We start from the raw sequence: 22,828 nt of genomic DNA on the forward strand, positions 1-22,828 counted from the left end.
GCGCCAATCCATCACAGGGCAACACTCACTTATATATACTCAAATTCTGCATGTTTTAGTAAAGTAGACCCTGGTGTGCCAGGGTACCGCAACCTCTCATCTACTGTATTTACTCACTCACGTCGAGGGGTAAAGAGCAGCCAGTCCACATTCTGTATGTTTTTTGGGAAAATGAAGGAAACCAGAGTACTTGTAGAAAATGCAAATGCATACAAGGAGAACATATGCAACTCACAGACACTAACTTGAGGTGAGAGTTAAACACAGGTACCCACTGCAGCACTGAGCCACCCTGACACAAAATGTGTCTGTAAACCAAAGAGGGCAATGCCCATGGATGATAATTCGTGGGAATTTTACACTGCACCTCTCCTCTAAGGAAACCACTTTACCACATGAATACAATACTAAAGCTAATTATCTACTCTAGTTCCTCATGGGTTCTTTTAAAAAATCATAGGGAGTGGGTACTGACACCTGCAGATGAATGATTGATTTAAGTCTTTTGTAGGGGGTTTATGGGGTCTGCAATATTCTCACGACCTCTGGGTCAGGTCCCTGTTGAGCAACCCAGATGCAGAAGCTCAGAGAGTACAGCAGGAGCACTTAGTAAGCTGGTCTGTGCACATATTAGATGAAACTGTCAAATAGTCTCGATTTAATAGTAGTGATCTAGTAATCCAGCATGATCTAAATACCTGCAGAGACCAAAGTTCCCTGAAATAAGCTATGGGCATCTATGATCTGAGCCACCATAACAGTTCCAATAGCACCGATATCAATTCAAGTATCTATTAGTGTACTGGAAGGATGGAACACCATGATGATGGTGGAGATCATTGTCCTGCCCATCTGTCCTAAAGGAGCAGCCCAAAATTTTAATCAGGGGTTTAGTTGGATTCATATCTGATTATTTTAAAGGAAGTGGCCACATTATTATTATTTTAATATTTCTGTGGATTGAGGCAAAATGACTAGCAGACCCAACACAACACATAAATGTGCTATATTTCTTTACATGCTTTTCTTTTATTTGTCATTAAACTGTATTCACATTGTTATCATACACAATATGTTTGATTTATTTGCAAAACAGACTCACCGAGCACTTAATTATGTACATACACTGATCAGCCATAACATTAAAACCACCTCCTTGTTTCTACACTCACTGTCCATTTTATCAGCTCCACTTAACATATAGAAGCACTTTGTAGTTCAATTACTGACTGTAGTCCATCTGTTTCTCTGCATGCTTTGTTAGCCCCTTTCATGCTGTTCTAAAAACTCCAGCAGCGCTGCTGTGTCTCATCCACTCATACCAGCACAACACACACTAACACACCACCACCATGTCAGTGTCACTGCAGTGCTGAGAATGATCCACCACCTAAATAATACCTGTTCTGTGGTGGTCCTGTGGGGGTCCTGACCATTGAAGAACAGCATGAAAGGGGCTAACAAAGCATGCAGAGAAACAGATGGACTACAGTCAGTCAATGTAGAACTACAAAATGCTTCTATATAGTAAGTGGAGCTGCTAAAATGGACAATGTGTGTAGAAACAAAGAGGTGGTGTTAATGTTATGGCTGATCAGTGTATGTGGTGAGTATATTGTTCATTTTATAAGCTACTCCAACCACACAGATGACGGGTATACAGTTACAGAGAATGGTCCACCACCCAAACATCATCTGGTCAATAGGGGTCCTATGACTGACCCTTTTGAGTAAAACATGGGCTACATGGGTTAACAAAGAGTACAGAGCTGGGACACAGTCAGTAATTGTATACCCACATAGGTGTACCTATATGATAAAATCCTACAATCCTAAGATGCAAAGACACAGCATGAAGGACAACCATAACCTGAGTGCAAATGTATTTAGTAGAAAACAAGGCTTTGCGTGTGCACGCTGGGTGCAGATGAATTCATGCGGAATCATTTAATAAATCAGAGAAAATAGGTGAAGAGGAGCAGTGAATTGTGGGATAGACAATGACAGGAAGACAGTGATGTATTTGTGTTGTTGGCCCAGCAGCTCATCCAATGTTTGGCCACTTTTTAATTTCCATAATATTACAAACTTCAAACTTTGAAGGATTTTAGGATTATTACACAAAAACAACAGATAATGGATTCAATAATAAAACATATGTGTTAATAAAAGGATGCAGTGTGATGTTCATTAAATTGACTCTTAACAAAGCAGAGTAGTGTGGCACTTCCAACCAAGAGCAACTAGCAAGGGTGCTGACAGTGATTTTCATCTGCTTCTGTTTTCTGGTTGAGATTAAATTGACATAAAAGCATTTTTTAAAGTATTGACCTGTTTGCTTTGGTTAAAATATAGTCACAGAAGAGTCTATACTGTTGCATTTTCATGTGCTGTGCTTTTCCTCCCACTAAATAATGCTGACATTTTCTTAAATAAAAGAAGTTACACATTAAAATGATACAAACATATGACATTATGTACAATACAAACACACATACTGTAACCAAACTTGGCAGAACATTTTATACTGATAAACTAAACCCACACATAGATAAATAAAGTCACAAACACTAATATAAACAAAACAGTCCATTGTCTCAATTACTGTGTCCACTAAGTCTACTAAGTGTACGCGAGTGTAAAATGGTGGTGGACAAAATAACAGAAACATGGAAATACATATTAAAAAGTTAGATTCATTCCAAATGGCTACAGAACAATTGCAAGTGCAGCACTACAAGTAGGGTCTATCAGTCTGATCAGCATGTATTAGTGATGAAATAGCATTGTGCAGCAACTAACAGAGGTCCAATGAGGCCATATAGTAAGCGCTCTAACTGCAGGTGAACACTCTCTCACTCACTTTCTTAACCGCTTATCCAATTATGGTCGTGGGGGGTGCTGGAGCCTATCCCAGCTTTTCAATGGGCGCAAGGCACACAGTAACACCCTGGACGGGGCGCCAGTCCATCACAAGGCAGACACACATACACACACACACACCCATTCACCTATAGGGCAACTCAGTGTCTCCAATTAACCTGACTGCATGTTTTTGGACTGTGGGAGGAAACCGGAGCTCCAGGAGGAAACCCACGCAGACACGGGGAGAACATGCAAACTCCACACAGAATCGACCCGGACCGCCCCACCTGGGGATCGAACCCAGGACCTTCTTGCGCTGAAGTGACAGTGCTACCCACCGAGCCTCTTAACACCGTGAACACTCTTAACAAATATGTCAGGGTATCATGAACCAAAAACACCTTCAGAGAGGTTGTAAGAGGAAGTTTACTGACAGGGATAGATGACAAATCTGTGAGCCAAAAAATGTCCATCATGTATTTTACAAAACTGGAATTCAACAACATTCAGCAACATTTTCTTAAATTTAAAGCCAATAAGCAAAGACACAAAACCTGGACTCACAAACAATAAACAGGTGATATGTTCCAATTTCACCAATTTCCTACATCTAGATAAATGTATTTTTGGATGTAGATATTTCATGTTGGAGAATTGTGTCATAATATATGGAAAGCTTCTAATGTTTTTGCATTATTTGTTTAATTTGGCTTTTTTATCTTATTTTATAACACAGATGAAGATTTGATGGTACATTTCAGAAGATACACTTCAGGTCAAATGTTTGCTTCATTACTACAAAACAATGTGAAAGAATTACAAACCTTCAAGCAGCAATGTTACCCGTTATTACCTAATATTTTGCTCGTCCTCTATATGTTTGTATAAATATTAAGGAGGTTTTATGTATTTGGCAAGTGCAGAGCTGGCAGGAATGGTTTCGAAAGAGAAACATCACAAAGAGAAAATCATTAAAACTGTCCACAGTGTTTCAGTCCTGGATATGGAGGCGATTTATACAGCGTCAGATTCACAGTCCTGTAAAAGTAGAGGACAGAGACACATTTACTTAATATCATATTCTAAATCTAATCTAATCTTTTTACAATATCATGTACTGTAGATGGTGAAAGACTGAAGCTTGAAAATGATTTGCAAGTTTGAAAATGGTCTTTCTGAACTGAACAATTTTGGCACAAAGTAGTGACCCATCTTTGCTTGAAAGGACTGAACCTTTGGTGGATCCTTTTTTATGCATTTTCTCCCCATTTTCCTCCCGATTTAGTGCAGTCAATTTATCTTCCGCTGCTGAGGGATATCCTCTTCCGACACGTGCACAGCCCTCCTCTTCTCGCCCCTGCATTCTGCACAGGCGTCTCTGCCACAGATCAGGGTCCTTACACAGCATATGAAGATCCCACCCACACATAGTCTGGTCGCCCCACCCTAGCAGATATGGTGGCCAATTAAGGCCACTGCTGAAGGCACTGCCAATTATGCCCACTAGATGGCGCCCAGCCAACCGGTGGCAACCCCGAGTTTCAAACCGAGAAGCCAATCATGGTACCCCTAACTGTTTTCGTATTTTACAAAATTCAATCAAGTTGGTCAGACAAAATATTACAAGTTAGTTCTTTGTCCTCCTGTCAGTTAGAAAAGTGTGTGTGTGTGTGTGTGTGTGTGTGTGTGTGTTTTTACAGGTGTGTTTTGTACCTTTCCTGAAGGTTGACAGTTGAGGCCAAGAAATGAAAACACTGTGTTGGTTTCTTTAGACATAAAAAAGTCCTCATAATCCTGAAAATTAAATAAAAACATAAAAACACCCATTTTTGTTCAAATAATTAATGATTTAATGATGTACAGATGTAATAAAGTGACAGTGGAGTATATGAAGCTACAAATTTGGGAGACGGAGGGCTAACACAAGCTTCCTTGTGCTTGGCTTGGAGAAGGACAGAACTGAAACAGATCTTAAGAGGGGTGAACTGACCTCACAAATCACTCTGATTAATAGGAGATATATAAATACTTGACTTGGACTCCCCACCAAAGCCGACTATGGTATTGTTTAGGTTTAAACCTCATATCTTCACTTTTAGGAGACCCTAAACTGGCACTAAATGGGTAAGTATCTTATGATCGGGTTTGCAATAGAATACAGTACATACTCACTCCACAGTAAACTGTCCCATTAAAGATCTGAGGCAGGAGCGGCTTGCCTTTCTCCGGCTGTTTCTCTTCAGGAATGTGCTTATACATCCAGAGTCTCTGGTCCTCCAGCATAGTGATGTCCACCTCATCAAAACTGATTCGGTTTGATTCCAGGAATCCCACAACTGCCTGCTGGTTCTTTTTTACCTGAGGAACATCACATAATAGTAAAGACCAGAGCTTCACTAACTAAACGTCACTAGGAAAATGATGTAGGTAAAAAATATTATATAACGTCAATGCAAGGTAAGTAAACATTATAGTTATATAGTTATAATATAGCATAATATACCTGGTATGGTCTTCAGTTAATCTATTTGGCCAAATGTATCTGGACACCTGACCATGACCTTATGGAACATCCCAAAAACCATGGGCATTAAATAAAAGTTACACCCACCCTAAGTGCAGCTACAACAGCTTTAATGCTTTTGGAAAGGCTTTTCACATGATTTTAAAGTGTGTCTGTGGAAGTTCATGCCAGTTCAGTTAAAGGAAATTTGTGAGGTCGCAACAGTAGATATTTTAGGATAAAGTAAAAAGTCCCCACATATGATGTATTTTACTGATTTGTTCACATAATTACAGATTGTTTGTCTCGTAATTAAATCGATACAGATTTGGTCCTAATCTTAAATAAAAATCCTTAACTTAAACAAAGTTCCATGTATGTGTGTATGTGTGTGTGTTTAAAACACACACACACACACACACGCACAGATGAGTTGACAGTTTGAGAGGTCTGTGGTTACATTATAGACACAACAGGAAAACAGAATTGATCCCTTTTGGGGATTTAATTGAGGGGAAATGGACGGGATGAATCTCGTCTAGACACAGATACAAAAATCGTACAGACACATTAATGTGCTTTATAGACTGGGAGATTCACAAACACACACACACACATTAGGTGCTATACAGCAACATGGGTTTGATCCTTGTCTTCAATCACCTCTGTAAGGAGTTTTACATGTTCTCCCTGTGTCTGAATTAGTCATTTCAGGTACTTTTCCTTTCTTACACCTTCTACAATCTATTTTAACTTCATGGTCACAAATCCTCACAAACACACCAAAATCTTGTAGCCATTATAGAAGAGTAAAGGCTATTATGAAATGGCTTGTCCAACAAGTTTATGATCAAGTGCCCACATACTTTTGGCCATTTGACATATATTAGAAGGTAAAATTGGGACTAAGTTGAATGGGGGAGGGAAAGCAGGGGTTAGCCATGGTTTATAAGGATAATCCATTTAAAGCGTGTGTGTGTGTGTGTGTGTGTGTGTGTTTGTACGCAGGCTTGGCATATGCAAATCATGCGGGCCTGATCAACGTCTACGGAGTTTGACATGTTCTTCCTGTGTCATATTATAATTATAAATAATGATATACATTTAATATGTTATAATAGACTGTCAAGTTTCCTTATTAAAAAGGTGGTATAGTTACCACATTTCCAAGTTTTCAGCACTTTAGTTCATGACACCCCAAGTAGCTTAAAACTTCTCCACTAGTCTGTGAATCACTCTCTTCACAACATCTTTCGTTGTTACACACCCATATTTCTAAAAATCCCCCATACACACATCAAAACACACCCAACACATGTATCCGAGCTGAAAGACTACTCACACACATGTAGTCCTGTATATACACAAACACACACATCCCCGACCTCCACATGTCCTCATTATAGTAATGAAATTAGTGTGCGTGTGTATGTAGAATCAAGATCTAATTGCCTTCTGTAATCACCAGTTCATTTATCATTTAGTTACTGTATATATGTGTGTGTGTGTGTGTGTGTGTGTGTTGAGGAGAAAAAGTCAGTGAGTATGCGAGCGTTGGTCTAAAAATAGTACTTCAACTAAACAAAACTCAGTTTTGTAAAAATAAGGAGACAAGGGAAATGGGTGCATTACTCATTTGTACCATTACCTAATGTCGGGCCGAATGAAGTGAAACTTATATAAACTAAATCTATCTGATAAGCCACAAAGCACAGTCAACTCATTAAGTTTGTATTCATAAATACAGCTGTTCGTTTTGTGTAACTGAATGAATACACAGTACTTATTTGCCCCCCATATTCAATTAAAATAACATTTAAAATAAAAATGAATGAATCTGCTTGGTCAAAAATAGGCAGTACATACAGCAAATGAGATTATAATCTAACCTTTACTGACAACCTTTACAGTTCAAGCCAAAACCTCTTGTTTTCTAGCTAAACTGGGTGTCTAGGACATAAGGGCCATGGTCAGAAAGGCGAGAAAGAGCCATTGTAAAAACTGTCCTGTGCCTAGATGTAAGAACATGTTAAATGCACAACCATCTTTGTAGTACTCCTTTAGTAAGTTCTTCATAAATCAGGTTTTAATGACAGAGACGCGACATGAGGAATAAGATTTAATTGAACTCTTCGAGCAGAACAACAAGTGCTGTGTTTATTATGGGTGATTAAGTGTAGACTGATGTGAAAAATGACGAGTAAAGCCATTTAAAATTAAATCCACAATATAATTATGTGCGCAAAGCATCAAGGTGTCTAAATACTGAATCCACTTTACGTATATACCGATCAGCCATAACATTAAAACCATCTCCTGGTTTCTACACTTACTGTCCATTTTATCAGCTCCACCCACCATATAGAAGCACTTTGTGGTTCTACAATTACTGACTGTAGTCCATCTATTTCTCTACATACCTTTTTAGCCTGCTTTCACCCTGTTCTTTAATGGTCAGGACCCCCACAGAGCAGGTATTATTTAGGAGGTGGATGATTCTCAGCACTGCAGTGACACTGACATGGTGGTGGTGTGTTAGTGTGTGTTGTGCTGGTATGAGTGGATTAGACACAGCAGCGCTGCTGGAGTTTTTAAATACCGAGTCCACTCACTGTCCACTCTATTAGACACTCCTACCTAGTTGGTCCACCTTGTAGATGTAAAGTCAGAGACGATCGCTCATCTATTGCTGCTGTTTGAGTCGGTCATCTTCTAGACCTTCATCAGTGGTCACAGGACCACAGTGAGTGTAGAAACAAGGAGGTGGTTTTAATGTTATGGCTGATCAGTGTATATGGAACATATTTTTGCAGTGAAAGTGCTTATTGTACCACCTCCCAAAAGTGCATCGTTATATGTAATATAATAGAATTTAATACAGCTGAAGTGGCACAAATTCTCTTAGATACATTCTAAAAGGTTGTGGAAAGTCTATTCAGACGAGGATCTTTGTATCTGCAGGAAAGGGGAGCACTATACAGTAACGCACAAGGTTTTAGACTGACATGTCTGTCCAGCAAGCTCAAGATCAAGAGTCCATCAACACGTTTGTAGCTCATAAAGCTTGATTCTAAATGCTTTTACCCCACTGATTTATTAGTTGAACAGCAGCCCTCATATGAAGACAAACGCCCTCACAATGCTGGTTGGTTTGCTGGGTAAACATGCACTTTGCTCACTGTCGCTCTTTTATTGTTTACATCGGTCCACAAAAGTACAGAACTGAGGCGAGACCAGATCATGGGAAATCTAGAAACCTTTCCCATATGCTGTCGGGGAATTTAACAGGGTAAAACTTAGTCATGATCAGATCCATGTCATGATTCCAGACCAGTGAAGCACAAAATCGCATTTGTTGTTAGGGAGGTAAATTAAACAAAACTCTTGATTGCAAAATGCATACTTGACAAATAATGTTTTATCACCTGGTAGGACTGCAAGATATGGATAAATATAGTACTGTACATTAGGATGCCTATTGATTGTTTTTTTTAAATATATATATATATTTTAGTAATTGCTTTATACATCTTGGACAAGGCACCACCAATAGCTGGAAATCACTCAATTACTCACTCACACATCATCATGTTTAAGGACAGTTTAGCAGCCAATGAACCTACCAGAAAACTTGTGGAGGTGGAAGGAAAATACAGTAAATGCAGGAAACCAAACACATTCAGACACGACGAGAACATACCAAACAACACACAGACCAGAGACAAGGATCAATTCCGAGACCCAACAGCTGTGGGAAACAAACACCACCTCCTGCAACATTATCCTTATTATTATTATTATCATTATTAACAGTAGTAGTAGCTGTTGTTGTTGGCCAGAAAAGTTCTTATTATGATATAATAAGATGCTTTAATATTAATATTGTACAATATATTGCTCCTAACAAATTATTGTGCAGTCCTGACAACTTCAGTCATCCACTAAAGTAGCTTCCAATTAAGATGTCCAACATTACAGTCCAGTACAGGAACATGTGTTTATAACGCTGTAATGAAGTTAATAACGCACTGATTATAAACTATACACTGGTTATATAAACTGTTCAATACAACTGAGATGTGATACGTACCGCTAGAGAGGCGGAGGAGGAGGCGATGAAAACCCTGATCACCATCCTAACGTACCGGTTACACACACACTTACATTCACCCTCCTCACTCCCTCTGTCTTTTTATATCCTAACACACACACACACACACACACACACACACACACATACTGACCAGTGCATGCTGGGAACTGTTGTTTTATATTTACTACTACTACCCCATTACTAATACTACTAATAATAATTTATTAAGATACTACTTTATTAACAAGAAGAAGAAAATAATCATTACTTCACTCATTATATTTTTATTATGTTGAATCTTTTTTGTGTTATTTATATAAGTTATAAAATGTTATTTTACTGTATATGCTCTTGTGTTTTACTACTGTGCTGCTGAAATGAGAGAATGTAAAATACTACTACAACTACTACTACTAATAATAATAACTGTTGCTGTTATATTAATAATAATATAACTATTATTATTATTAATGTTATAATATTAATGATAATAATAACTAATCACATAATAAATCATCTTGTAATAATGCAATAATTACAAATCATCTTGAAATAATTTACTAATGCATTTCTCAGAAGCACAATAATAACAATAATAATAATAATAATAATAATAATAATAATAACAGTAATTATAATAATAATAACGGTTGCCGTTATATTAATAATAATATAACTATTTTTTTTATTATTGTTATATCATTGAGAATAATAATAATAACTCACATAATAATCACATAATAAATTATCTTGTAATAATGCATCAATCAAAAGCACAATAATAATAATTTTTAATTTTTAATGTTATTAGTATTTTTGTAATTATTATTATTATTATTATTACTATTATTATTATTATCATTATTACTATTATTATTATCATAATTACTATTATTTTTAGTATTACTATTATTATTATTATCATCATTACTATTTTTTTCAGTATTATTATTATTACTATCCTTATGATCATAATTATAATTATTATTATTAATAGTATTATTATTGTTATTATTATGATTATTACTATTATTAGTATTATTATAATTATGATTAATATTATCATCATTATCATCATCATTATTACTAGTATTATTGTTATTATTATTACATTTATCATTATTATTATTGTAAGTATTATTATTATTGTAAGTATTATTATTAGTAGTAGTATTGTTATTATTATTATTATTATTATTATTATTATTTATTGATTAAATTCTGGCTCTTACTTTACTAGCGCGTGAATCACAGTGGTTGCCATGGCGAGGCGTCATGACAGCTTTATAGCAGTGAGCGAGTGTTTGTCTTCACGGTGCTGCGTATTCATAATATCATTCTAAAGCGGCACTGCTGTTTAAATAATTGATCTTTTTGTGTTGTATTAGAGAATTAACAACCTCCTTCGTTTTATTTTTATTCCTGGATTGAATAAAAAGCTACTTTTATTGTCCGCTTTAGCTAACGGAGTTTGAACTAATCCTAGCTGGTGGCTGATTAGCGGGGTTTAGCTGAACTCCGTTTATCAGTCACGTAGAGGAGAATGCGCACGGAATCCTCAGGAAAACGGTAAATATTATAAGAATAATGTTTGTTTTATATCTTTAATGTTCTAATGTAACTTTTTGTTTCAGCAGAAGCAGAAAAAACTATGGAGACTTATGGTTGCTAGCTTGCTAGTGATAAACCAGCTAACAACGTTAGCTAACTGGATAAAACTGTTGCTAGTGTTAATTTGTTTACAGCAAAATATTTATTAAACAACATTTGCAACTTAATACAGCCTGTATCTAACAAAATGAAAACCAGCTCTTTAGTCTACACACACACACACACACACACACACACACACACACACACACACAGACAGACAGACAGACAGACAGACAGACAGACAGACAGACAGACAGACAGACAGACAGACAGATAGATAGATAGATTAGATAGATAGATAGATAGATAGATAGATTAGATAGATTAGATAGGTTGATAGATAGATAGATAGATAGATAGATAGATAGATAGATAGATAGATAGATAGATAGATAGATTAGATAGGTTGATAGATAGATAGATAGATAGATAGATAGATAGATAGATAGATAGATAGATAGATAGATAGATATGATTTTGCCGAATATGGGTATTTGGACCAGGATTTCTGTAGAGTTGCTTATAGACAATTTTACTTTTTATTTTTATGTCATGGTGGGTCAGATAGATTCCACTGGGAAACACCGGGGGCAAGGTAGGAATACCCTGGACTGGGTACCAATCCATTCAGGGCTTCAGCCATATTCAATCGATCAGACATACAGCCAATCAAGATTCGAACCTGGATCTGAGCAGTGGTGAGCTAGTGCTAGAATTGTTGCCCTGTCCAGGGTATTTTTGCCTTGCACCCAGTGTTTCCTGGTGGAACCGGACCCACCCAAGCCCCAACCAGGTAGTAACCACAAGTACATTCATATACTAGGTAGAGACTAGAGCTATTAAATTTCATTTTTGCACCATTCATTCTTCTCTTGGTTGGATCAGTATTCTCCATGCATTGATACTGAGGCCAAAGAAATCCCAACAATACTGCTGCACCTGCTATACAATGACAACAAACTATTGTTTAATAGTATATGTTTTTTTTTATTCTGTGAGAAGTTAACGCTGACACTGTTAGGTCACGATTTAGGATAGTGCTGAAACATGAACAATATAAAATCTGTATATGAAGTACACATCACAGATTGTGCTATTGCAGCTTAGTTAGAGATGTGCTGACATTTACAGGCCTTGACTAAATATTTACATTTTGCTTAGGTAATTGTAATTGGTTGGTTTGGTTGGTTATGTATCTGTGCCCAGCTGGCCGTTCTGTGCTTCAGTCTCATTACTGCAGATACACCATGACATGATCTAGGCACGTGGTTTAGTTCAGTGAGTCAGACCGAGGAGTACATCATTAGCGAACTTTGTCACAAACTCGCCTGCACAGACTATCCACATGTTTACAGATCTTGAGTGTTTGTACGTTTAATTCTTTCTAGCTGTGATGGGTCCAAGATGCAGGCTGTCAGGATGGTCCTAAACATTTCCACTGTCACATGCAGCCCTAATGGTGTTGTATAGCACGTCATAGTCAAGGAGGAATTATACCAGCATGCGTCAGGGATGTGATATTTAAACTCATACTGATCTGGAAGGTGTTTCATGGCGTGCCCCATCTGCGGATCATTGAGACACGTTCTTATCTCAACATGCATCTTTTAGACAAATTGTAAAGAATTATTTAACAGTAAGATTTGTGTATTTGGGCAGCACAGTGTTAGTCAAAGTTTAAATTGAACTGAAGCCAAAATAAATCAAGATGGGTTTTCAAGCAAGGACCAGCCAAACTTGTGACTTTCCTATTTAAATTTATGGTGGATGTAAACCTTGTAGTTTTGGAAAGTTAAAGATCGTTTGCCAGGATAAAGAGGTGAAAATAAACTACAGTGCAGCAAAAAGAGGATTTTGTCTATTTCAAGTCTATTTCTTATATTTTTGGGAAACTGATGTATAATTCTTGTGCTTACATCATTGTTTTTGTATCAGCTTTTAAGAATCACCATGGCAGAACACATAAGAGATGCATGCATGCACATTTTCTTACTCAACATTTGTTTAGTGAAGTGGACAACAATATAATATAATATAAAATAATGTAATAACATCATATAATCCTATTACCCAACCCTAAACCCAACTTGTATGGCACAAATCTAGTTAAACCCTCTGTTTCTGTTGCAGTTTGGAGAATGATGGATTCCCAGACTTCTTTGCACATTATTGAAGATATGAAGGAATTAGAACAGAGCCCACTGTCCAGCCACAGCGACAAGAAGGACTCTGCTCTGTCCCTGCCGTCAGGGAAATCCCGCGATGGTGAGAGCTCTTCAGGGAATCGGGCACGGACCAAAACCCGAAAGCCGAAGCGGGATCCTGATCAGGATCAGACTTCTGATGGAGACCACAGCAGCTCCTCATACTACTCAGATGACTATAAGAACGCTTCACTGTCTGACCGGTCCTTCTCATCACGGTCTCCATCACCACCCAGAGGAGGGAGGATGAGAAGGGTCTCAAGCAGCCCCTCACGAACAACAAGTATGTGCATGTTCACACACAACAAAATGAGTACAATAAAAGGAAGTCAAATATATCATAATACTGAAACAGTAAAAAGTCATGTACAGTTTAATAATTATAATTTATAATAAAATATTTGACATGCGAGAGTTCACCAGCTGTAATCACTAATAAACAATAAGCAGTTCATACCACAAAGTATTATAGAACTTAAACACAACCAAATCAATAATCTTAGTTGCAGTACATATACTTTTGACCCAGCTGCTGTCCTGGTCAGGGTAGCGGTGGGTTTGGTTTTACAGGAAACAGTGGGTGTGAGGCAGCAATACTCCGGAATGGCATCAATCTATCGCAGGGATTCAATGGCCAGCCAGTAGTACCACTAAGGTTCAATCCCAGATCTATGTAGTGTGGGCTAATGTAACAGACCACTGTGCCACCCAAACATTGAAAGGAATTCTTGGTACAGTTTATGGCAGTGATATTTAAAGTTTTCCAGCCCTAAATGTAAGATAAATTGCAAGACTTATGTAAATATGGTGCAACTGTACTGTCAGCCTTAGTTTAAATAGCTTTCTAAGTTAGTGTTAGTGTTTTATGCTTTTATTTTTATTTTGTGTGTGTGTGTGTAATGCTACGAATCGCCAACAGATGGCGCAAAGATTGGCCACATCAAATCATCTTAATTGCTTCCTATTTAGTTGTTGGAATTCCTTTTATTGATGTTTTGTATGGTTTGCTTAATGAAAAAGTGGGCGGCATGGTGGCTAAGTGGGTAGCACTGTCGTCTCACAGCAAGAAGGTCCTGCGTTCAATCCCCAGGCGGGGCGGTCTGTGTCCTTTCTGTGTGGAGTTTGCATGTTCTCCCCGTGTCTGCGTGGGTTTCCTCCGGGAGCTCCGGTTTCCTCCCACAGTCCAAAGACCTGCAGTGAGGTGAATTGGAGACACTAAATTGTCCATGACTGTGTTCGATAAAACCTTGTGTGATGAGTAACTACCGTTTCTGTCATGAATGTAACCAAAGTGTAAAACATGACGTTAAAATCCTAATAAACAAACAAACAAACATAATGAAAAGGCAGGAGCCATGAGTTTTATTATGCACACATTATATGTTATAAATGTTCTGTTTGTGTGTAAATTGGCACTTCTTCCTTCTTTAGGGATGCTTAAAGGTGTCTCTCAGCGTCCGGGGCCTCGGGCCCCACACCCTCAGCGCACCAGCGCTCCACGCTCCCAAAGCCTCGGTAAAGACGCCCCTCCTAAAGACCTTGACTTTGTTACCAAGCGGCTACTGTCTGCACGCCTGCTGAAGATCAGCGAGCTGAAGAACACTCTGTCCGAGCAGCAGCTGCACACAGACGAGCTTCAGCGGGAGAACCGACTTCTGCGGCAGCTGCAGCTACGCCAGGAGAAAGCACTGCACCGCTATAATGACACAGAGAGCGAGATATCACAGCTCATTTCACGCCACAACAACGAAACGCACACTCTGCGCGAAAGGCTGCGGCGCAGCCAGGAGAAGGAGCGCGCCGCTGAGCGCCGCTGCAAGGAGGCAGACGCCCAGCTCCAGCGCTGCAGAGACCAGCTGCACAAACTGCAGCAACTCGCAAATGAAAAGCAGCTTGGAGAAAGAGACGAGCTTAGACGCAACCTGATGCACACACAGCTCAAAGCGCAAGAGCACGAGCACAGAGTCAAGGTCCATACACACACGCACACACACACACACATGAAGTTACAGACATAACATGTGATTTCTGTTCATTCACACAGTTTGATTTCAGTACCAGATTACACATTTATACCCTGCTTTTGGAACAGAGCGGGCCAGGTGAAACTTGAACATGAACCCAATTGACACAATGCTTACCCAAAATAGAACAATAATGTGGGTAATGAGCCACAAAAAAGCTAAAAAAGTTGCCAAAGGGTTGCAAAAATAACAGAAATGATCACATCTAAGTTTCCACAACAAATGATACGTGGCACCTACTGTACCAGCTGCTGTATTTAGTTCTATTAACTGTTAGCTACAAGGGTTGTAGGTCCAGTACAGAACCACACACCTTTGTGGTCCTGGCTGATGAAATTCATATATATTAACTGTAAAAAATGTGTATAATTAATTGCGTCTCTGTTGTCAGGAGTTGGAGAAGAACTTAGAGTTGAGTACGGGTAGCTTTCAAAGACAGATGGCTAATGAGAGAAAGAAAACCCACGATGCTCTACAGGATGTTCAAGTGCTGCGGGAGGAAGTGGAGAGACTCAGTGCCAAACTAAAGGTACTTCAAACATGCATAATAGCTGTTCACCAGTCATAATAAACATTCAGACACATCTAGTTATTTATATAATTAGTATACATGCTGTTAGTAAAATGTTAATTAGTAATGCACATAAAAATCACCAAATCAAATCATCCTAGTTGCTTCTTGGTTTGTTTCTAGAATTCCTCTTATTGCAAAAGTAGATTTTGTTTGTTTTATGAAAGCTTAGGATTTCTGACAACTGCATGGCTTCATGGACCAGGAGTGTGTGTGCTTGACTGGCCTGTCAGCAGTCTAACTCTGTCTCTTATTGAAAAGGAGACGCTTTATAAAAAGGAAAATCGGCCAATCACTGACTGTTGAGCAGCTCATGTGTTATATTAAACAAGCTACAACAGTTTTGTCCATCAGTTGCAGTTGGTTTATAATTGTTTGTTATAATTGTTTGTAATTATCTTGTTGTAGGAGAGAGAAAGAGAGTTGGACACTAGAAACATTTATGCTAACAGAATGCTGAGAGGGGCTTCAAGAAAGGAATTAGAGGACGTTACTAAAAGGAAAGGTACAGTTAAAAATGGTAAACAGGCATGTTTTAAGCCCAACAGTCAATATTTTATTGTTGTTTACTTCACAAATAAGGTAAAAATATGTGGAGAACATGGTAACATACTTATTAAAACAGTTTAATTAGAGCAAGTGTATCATACCTGTACCTGAAGTACATTTTATACTCTCCTCCTGCCAGCCACATTTTAGAATCTTGATGGGCCTTAATTTGAATCCGACATGTACTGCTTACAAACATTAAATGACCAGCATGTTTAGATACAAGTGTTGTGGGGAAACAGACCATAATCTACTCTACTCTAGTCAGGTTAATTTAAGTAAGATTCAAGTGAATCATGGAGCTATTTCATCAGAAAAGATTGATTGCACATACATTTCCACCAGTAAGCATTACACAATTGTATTACCAGCTATTATGTTGTTAGTTACATCATTAACATATAAAAAATATTTGAGAGTCAGGTTATAATTGGATGTGTTTTTCTGTATTGAGGAAACGATGTGTATTCAATAAAAAGTCAATTAAATATGTTTATGTTTCTGTATGTGTGCAGTTTTGTCAGCTTCTGGTAGAAGCAGTAGCAAAGCTGTGCAGACTGAAGACACGGCGCTTCGTCTGGAGTTTCCCTCTCCTCCTCTCGCTATCACTGACGGCACTGAGTTTACCTCTGATGACCATGCAGATGACTATCTGACTCTGAAGGCAAGTGTCTTTCACTTGATTAGGAGTTTCTCTCACGGGTGTTCCGGTTCCGGGTGTGTCATCCACCTATCAAACCACCTTTAAACAACTGTTTGAAACAGTAAAAGGTTTTTATTTGTCCACAAAAGGGGGTCAAGTAGTAAATATGCACCCGTGATGGAAGCAACCTTTGTGACACATTGTAAACAGATTATATTAAATATGTAGTTAACTTTCCTTAGAGTATACAAGCTATGATAAATTTCAGTTCAGCATTGTTGACTTTAGCTTCTGTCTCGTTCCACCTGTGTATTATTTATTTACAATAGATATAATTGACTAAAGATTTAACATAAATAATAATGAAGATGTGAACCTGCCTCATGTAGATGAAAAGAAACAGTTGACTACTACACTCATGTCAGAGGGGGCATGTTTTAGGTATGGCTCTCCTCGGTCAGAGTAGAGGTCTACAGCAGTATAGAGGAAATACAACTGGAGAAACCTAAAACTTCCCAACCTGTATATATCAAATTTAAAGTAATACTAATCTAAGAATATAGGTCGTTTTTAAACTATCTGTTATTCATTATATTTAATTATGTATGTATTATGTTTTGATTCCTTTTTCATTGAATTCACATTAATTTACAGATCCAACAGCCTGCTCTGAATCACAGGATGAAAAAGGTTTGGTCCATGTGCATGTCTGCTGCTACCTTCCAGCATGCAATTCTGTTTAACCCTAAAGCATAACTGTCTGGAACACACATTACTCTACGTTTGATTAATCTCATCCAGTCAGTGCTATTTCTTTTTCATCTGTAGCATGCACTGTACTCTTATACCATCACTCTCAAATATTCACATCTTATGAGGTACAATTTAGCACTAATCCTGCTGCATGAAACTGTGCCCTTGGTTAAAGATAGCTCCAGATTAGGGATAATCCCAGGTTGGAAATGGTCTTGTTAAAATCCTGTTCATGCATTCAGATGTCTGAAGTAGCATCTGAATAAATTGCTTAACTCTTTTAAAGGTGTTTAGAGTGCAACTGTTTCTAGTTTGGACACAAAATCTCAGTGCTGCTCACATATATGTTTAGGAAAGCACTCAAGACTCGAGGTATGTAGTTTGGCGGGGTTGTATGTGGATACCTGATCATAAGCTAGTCCTGTAACGCATCCTGTAACAAAACCATGAGCATTCATGTAGAGTATCCTTCACCCACCTGTGGCTAAAGCAAAATCAGAAACTGATGTTGGACAAAAAGGTCTCGCTGGCAATCAACGTAAGCAAATGTCGATGCGGATAGCTCTGACTCCACATAGGCAAATCTGCTATATGCTTCTGTTTCATGTTGGCTTTGTAGCTCCCGTGCAAAACTGAAACACAGCAAACCTTGGAAACCAAATACTAATTCCCACTAATGTCACTAATATTTTGTTTGTCCATCTAAAAATGTTATTTTCCCCCCTCAGACTCTTTGTGTTCTTTGTTTTTCTGACTGAAACCTGTTTGCAGGAGCTGCAAAGCAGTGAGCTAGAGATGGAGAGAGAGCGGGAGAAAGCCAGAGCTCGAGAGAGGGAGATGGAACGGGCATTTTATTTGGAGAAAGAGAGGAATAGAGAGCAGGAGAGGCTTGGAGAAATGAAGAAAAAAATTGAGAAAGAAAAAGTGACGACAAGTGTCAGTGACAAGTTCAGCTCGAACCACAACACAGGAACGAGGAAAAGAGACGGTAAGTGATGTTTTCAATACTATAGGTGGACTAGTGCAGGTCTGACTATGCTGATCTTCAGTACAGTGGTAAAACATGGTTTTACTAATATGCTAGAGTTCACCTGTAGACCTGTTGGAATGGTGGTGTCCTATGAAAGCTCTTTTATATAAACTGTTCTAATAACAGAGCTTGCATGTATTTATACTTTTATGTAATTCTCAGGCAACTCGCTAATGTCCATAATTATTCATAATAAATATATTAAAATAAAAATATGTTACATATTTATGTTTTTTATGTTCAGTTGTCATCAGGAATCTTTGGTTCTAATTTTTATTAGTTATGCCATTTATTTAAAACCTAAAAAGTCAGATTCCCATGTGTGAGTCTTATTTTCCAACAGAGTGGGACAGAGAGGATGAGGATAGGAAGAAGCAAATTCAGCAGCAGAATGAGGAGAAGAAGCAAAAAGAGGAAGAGCAGATGTTAAGAGAGCAGGAAATCCTGGTCAACCAGGTGCAAGCGGAGGAGCAGCGCCGACGCAAAGAACAGCTTTTGACCAAGATGCGCGAGATAGACATGCAGGCTCAGGACTCAGGGAGCACTGGTTCTCCTCCTCACGTCTCAGAGCTGCAGAACAAGAGTCCGTCCATTTTCAGCTTCACTGAACCTCATGAGTATGTGAGCACACCCGTGGTTGGGAAGAGGGGCGGTGCCGTGAAACCACAGAACACCAGTCAGGATCTTGACCTCACCTTCGGCAGCTACGCTCCCTCGTTTGGTAAACCCGCCCCTCGTGCTGGTCTGGGTCCTCGCACCTCGGGTCAGACTGTGAGCCCGTTTACAGGAAATGGAGATGCAGGGATGGATGAAAATGGGCTGGTGAAGGAGAAAAAGTCCCTCCTCATGCAGCAGCTTTTTGGCTCTACAGCTTCGTCTCCGCCCTCTGACCAGCTCAGCAAGTCGGAGCTTCTGAGCTCCTCCAGCACAAAACCTGCATCAGGAGGACTAGGTGGACGCAGGAGGGACACAGAGACGCCAGCCAGACTGAACAGCCACAGCAAGCCCACACTGCACTCCCACAAAGACTTGGGTCTTAAGGCTATCACATCATTTGACGAAGATATAGAGGAATTAGGATAAAAGAAATGAAGTCTATCTCTATAAAAAATTATTGGATAAAACCAAGCTGACATAGCATCACACCCCAGAGTTGCTTTTTTGCTATTCTGCTAAAATGAACCATTTAGAGAAACTATTTTACTTAGAACCTGTATAGAAACACACAACGTCTAAATTGTCTTTAGAGAGGCCTACTTAATCCTACTGAATACATTTGAGATAAATTGGACCGTTGCTAGTGAGTTGTGAGCCAGGACTTCTCATCCAAAACCATGAGTCTGACTAAACAGGCAAACTTCACGCTTTAGAAGTGTGCCATCTCCTTAGAAGTGTGGAGGCTGTTATAGCCACAGAGGACCGGGTGGTTGACAATGGTTTTTAAATTGGATGTCTGAAAATCTCAGGGGTTTCCTCCAGGAAAGAGTTCTAGTATGATGTGCTTGATGAATCTAACAATAGGCTCCTACTAGTAAAACAAAAGCTTGTTGTGCATGAAGCAGATTCCTACCTACTACCATCAGGCTAGAGCTTTGTCTCCTAGACAGACTGGTTCACCTCAATACTTCCAGAATGTCCACGGCACTTTTACGTCTACCACTCTAATGCATGGCAAATGACTGAGCACCTAGATTCCGAATGTGTCAGTGTTAAATATTGAACAGAATTCAAAACTACGCTAATATAACCTTGTCTTGCATTCCACATTCGTCCTACAGCACTATGTAAAAACCAGGTCCCTGTAGTTTGGTTTCTAAAATGACCAATTTCATGCATTTCTTCTGGTCATTGACTAAAAAAGAGATCTAAAAATCACTTACATGGCACTTTTTTGACCTTTAAATTTACTTGCTGAAAGAAATGTTTAAAATACTTGGAAAACAAGCTGAAACATTACTGCTTCAACAACGTAATCAACACAAGTGTATCATGATAAACAACTAATCTTTGTGTTCCATGGCTGGTACAAGCGTTGGTTCTCTGACAATTCAAATTCTAGGCTTTGGTAAAGAGGTAATCTCTGATATCATAGAAGAACATTTTTCTGTGGCCCTTATAAAACGAATGGCACATCCAACACGTGTTGGGCAGATACTAGAGATCAGACCTAACATCACAGTAAACTAATACAAATGAACTGGCATTACAAACAGGAGATGTTTAAAAATGGAACTGATTCAAACCCTTTTTGCCTAGGAGGAGGTTCTCTAATGGATTCATCACACATCACAGGGTACCTTTACTTTTTTTACAAATGAGACATGCAGATTGTGAATGTGATATAATCAGAAGGAAGCTGCAGGCAGGAGACCTGAGTAACGCCTACATTTTTGCATCACCTCAAGGAGGCCAACACAATATTTGCCTGTGGTTTGAGAATAGAATGTCCAACAAGGTCAGGTCAGATGTCCACATACTTTTTGCCATTTATATGTACATACAGTGTCCATATGTACTCTTTTTGTCATTGATATTTATTGTTCATTAGCTTTTGATAATCAATATTTATAGAAATACCATCCTGCACCTAAACTTACCTATGGGGACTTTCCTTTAGTATTTGCAGCATTAGGACGTTCTGACACCCTTTATGTTCAATTTGTTAGCACTTGGTATTTGTATTTTCAGAAAGTGAAATAGAAATGTGTTTGAACTGATGTATTTTCTATGTATTTTTTCATATTCTATACCACACACACAACTAAAATACTAAAAAACAAATACATGCACCACTGAATGGTGTTTTTATAGTATCTCAGGGGATAAATAACTCAAAGTACTCAAAGTAAATAACTTTTAACTTTTCTATATTTTATATTTATTGTAAAAATAAAAATAAAAGGAGCTAATTATTAAAAACTGCACCATAATCATTACATCACATCCAAGTGTGATACTGATGCCTAAACATAAACAGTGTGGTGCACTTTTTAAGGGTATAGCAGGTACTGAATGCACTGTTTCATTATGGACTAAATATTGTTATATTATTTTTGACTAAAAAAACATCTCCCATAATTTGTGCAATGGCACTGATCCTTATGAGTTCATTTTTTAATGTTACCTGTCTTTCAGTCATATCTGATATATAAAAAAATATATTCACTAAATATACTTGACCAGACTCAGCAGCACAATCACCATCGCCTTATTCCTACCAGGTTTATTTCAGAAGCATGGAAACAGCAACTTATTTTTAGTGCCACACACTGGCAAGCCTTTGGAAGACACCAATCTCCTGATTGTTTGGTTCAATGAGAAGCTTTTTTGGTTTATTTTGTAGTTGAGTACCTGTTTGTATGTGTAGTATAAAATATATAGTTTTGTATTCTGTGGTTTAATTTGAATTAAAATATTTCAAATAATTGAATGGTGGCTTGTCGTCTTCACATTAAAAACATACATGGATGTAAAAGCAGACTGAATCAGAAGCACAAAGTTCTGGGCTTCATTCACTGAACACTTGTAAAGATTAATCTGTATAGTCTAAATAATTTGAGTCCGGCAGGTAAAACAAGGCTGGCAGGCACTCTGGAAAGCTCTGACTGTGCACACCTGGTTTGCAGGAAGCTTCTAGAGAAACAATGGTAGTATGTCATGTTAAATCCCATCCATTGTAAGATCAGTATAGAAAGTTTCCATTGTGAAGCCACAGCTGAATGTCAATTGTCAGGTTATTGTTGGATGTTGTTCTGGGTTGGTGCACTATTCATTTAAATGGTTTAATCCAGCTGAAGTCGTCTCTTCACAGTGTATTTCGAGGTGTTCCTGGGATTTCAGTGACCTCTACAAATGTTCTCTTCTGTGGAGAATATTGAAAAGAATATTGTATCTAATTTATTCGTAGGTGTGTTGTGGGCTTCCTGAATTTTTGTAAAAA

The 22,828-nt window shown here is 38.2% G+C and overlaps 3 protein-coding genes across 3 annotated transcripts in view; 1 reads left to right on the forward strand and 2 right to left on the reverse strand.

The window, feature by feature from the left end:
* The window catches only part of rps12 (ribosomal protein S12), a 146,504-nt gene that overhangs the window by 10,701 nt on the left and 112,975 nt on the right, over nt 1-22,828 (reverse strand). The gene's annotated exons all lie outside the window — the stretch shown is intronic.
* sh3bgrl2 (SH3 domain binding glutamate-rich protein like 2) lies at nt 1,269-10,725 on the reverse strand. The gene is made up of 5 exons (XM_063015324.1): nt 10,694-10,725; nt 9,459-9,567; nt 5,038-5,223; nt 4,579-4,659; nt 1,269-3,903 (listed from the first exon to the last, which is right to left on the reverse strand). Exons 2-5 carry the CDS (start codon nt 9,501-9,503, stop codon nt 3,880-3,882), a joined length of 336 nt encoding a protein of 111 aa, XP_062871394.1. The 5' UTR covers nt 9,504-9,567; nt 10,694-10,725; the 3' UTR covers nt 1,269-3,879.
* On the forward strand, nt 10,840-20,033 carry lca5 (lebercilin LCA5). The gene is made up of 8 exons (XM_063015821.1): nt 10,840-11,030; nt 13,245-13,601; nt 14,750-15,288; nt 15,734-15,871; nt 16,322-16,418; nt 16,978-17,126; nt 18,630-18,846; nt 19,232-20,033. Exons 2-8 carry the CDS (start codon nt 13,253-13,255, stop codon nt 19,969-19,971), a joined length of 2,229 nt encoding a protein of 742 aa, XP_062871891.1. The 5' UTR covers nt 10,840-11,030; nt 13,245-13,252; the 3' UTR covers nt 19,972-20,033.

The sequence above is a fragment of the Trichomycterus rosablanca genome, chromosome 19 (assembly GCF_030014385.1).
Source record: "Trichomycterus rosablanca isolate fTriRos1 chromosome 19, fTriRos1.hap1, whole genome shotgun sequence".
NCBI lineage: Eukaryota > Metazoa > Chordata > Actinopteri > Siluriformes > Trichomycteridae > Trichomycterus > Trichomycterus rosablanca.

Coding starts and splice junctions, on each gene's coding strand:
- lca5 (XM_063015821.1), top strand. CDS start 13,253: ATGATGGATTCCCAGACTTCTTTGCACATTATTGAAGATATGAAGGAA. Junction 16,419..16,977: donor GGACGTTACTAAAAGGAAAG/GTACAGTTAAAA, acceptor GTATGTGTGCAG/TTTTGTCAGCTTCTGGTAGA. Junction 17,127..18,629: donor ATGACTATCTGACTCTGAAG/GCAAGTGTCTTT, acceptor ACCTGTTTGCAG/GAGCTGCAAAGCAGTGAGCT.
- sh3bgrl2 (XM_063015324.1), bottom strand. CDS start 9,503: ATGGTGATCAGGGTTTTCATCGCCTCCTCCTCCGCCTCTCTAGCG. Junction 5,224..9,458: donor CCTCCTCCGCCTCTCTAGCG/GTACGTATCACA, acceptor GATGTTCCTCAG/GTAAAAAAGAACCAGCAGGC. Junction 4,660..5,037: donor ATGGGACAGTTTACTGTGGA/GTGAGTATGTAC, acceptor TTTAATTTTCAG/GATTATGAGGACTTTTTTAT.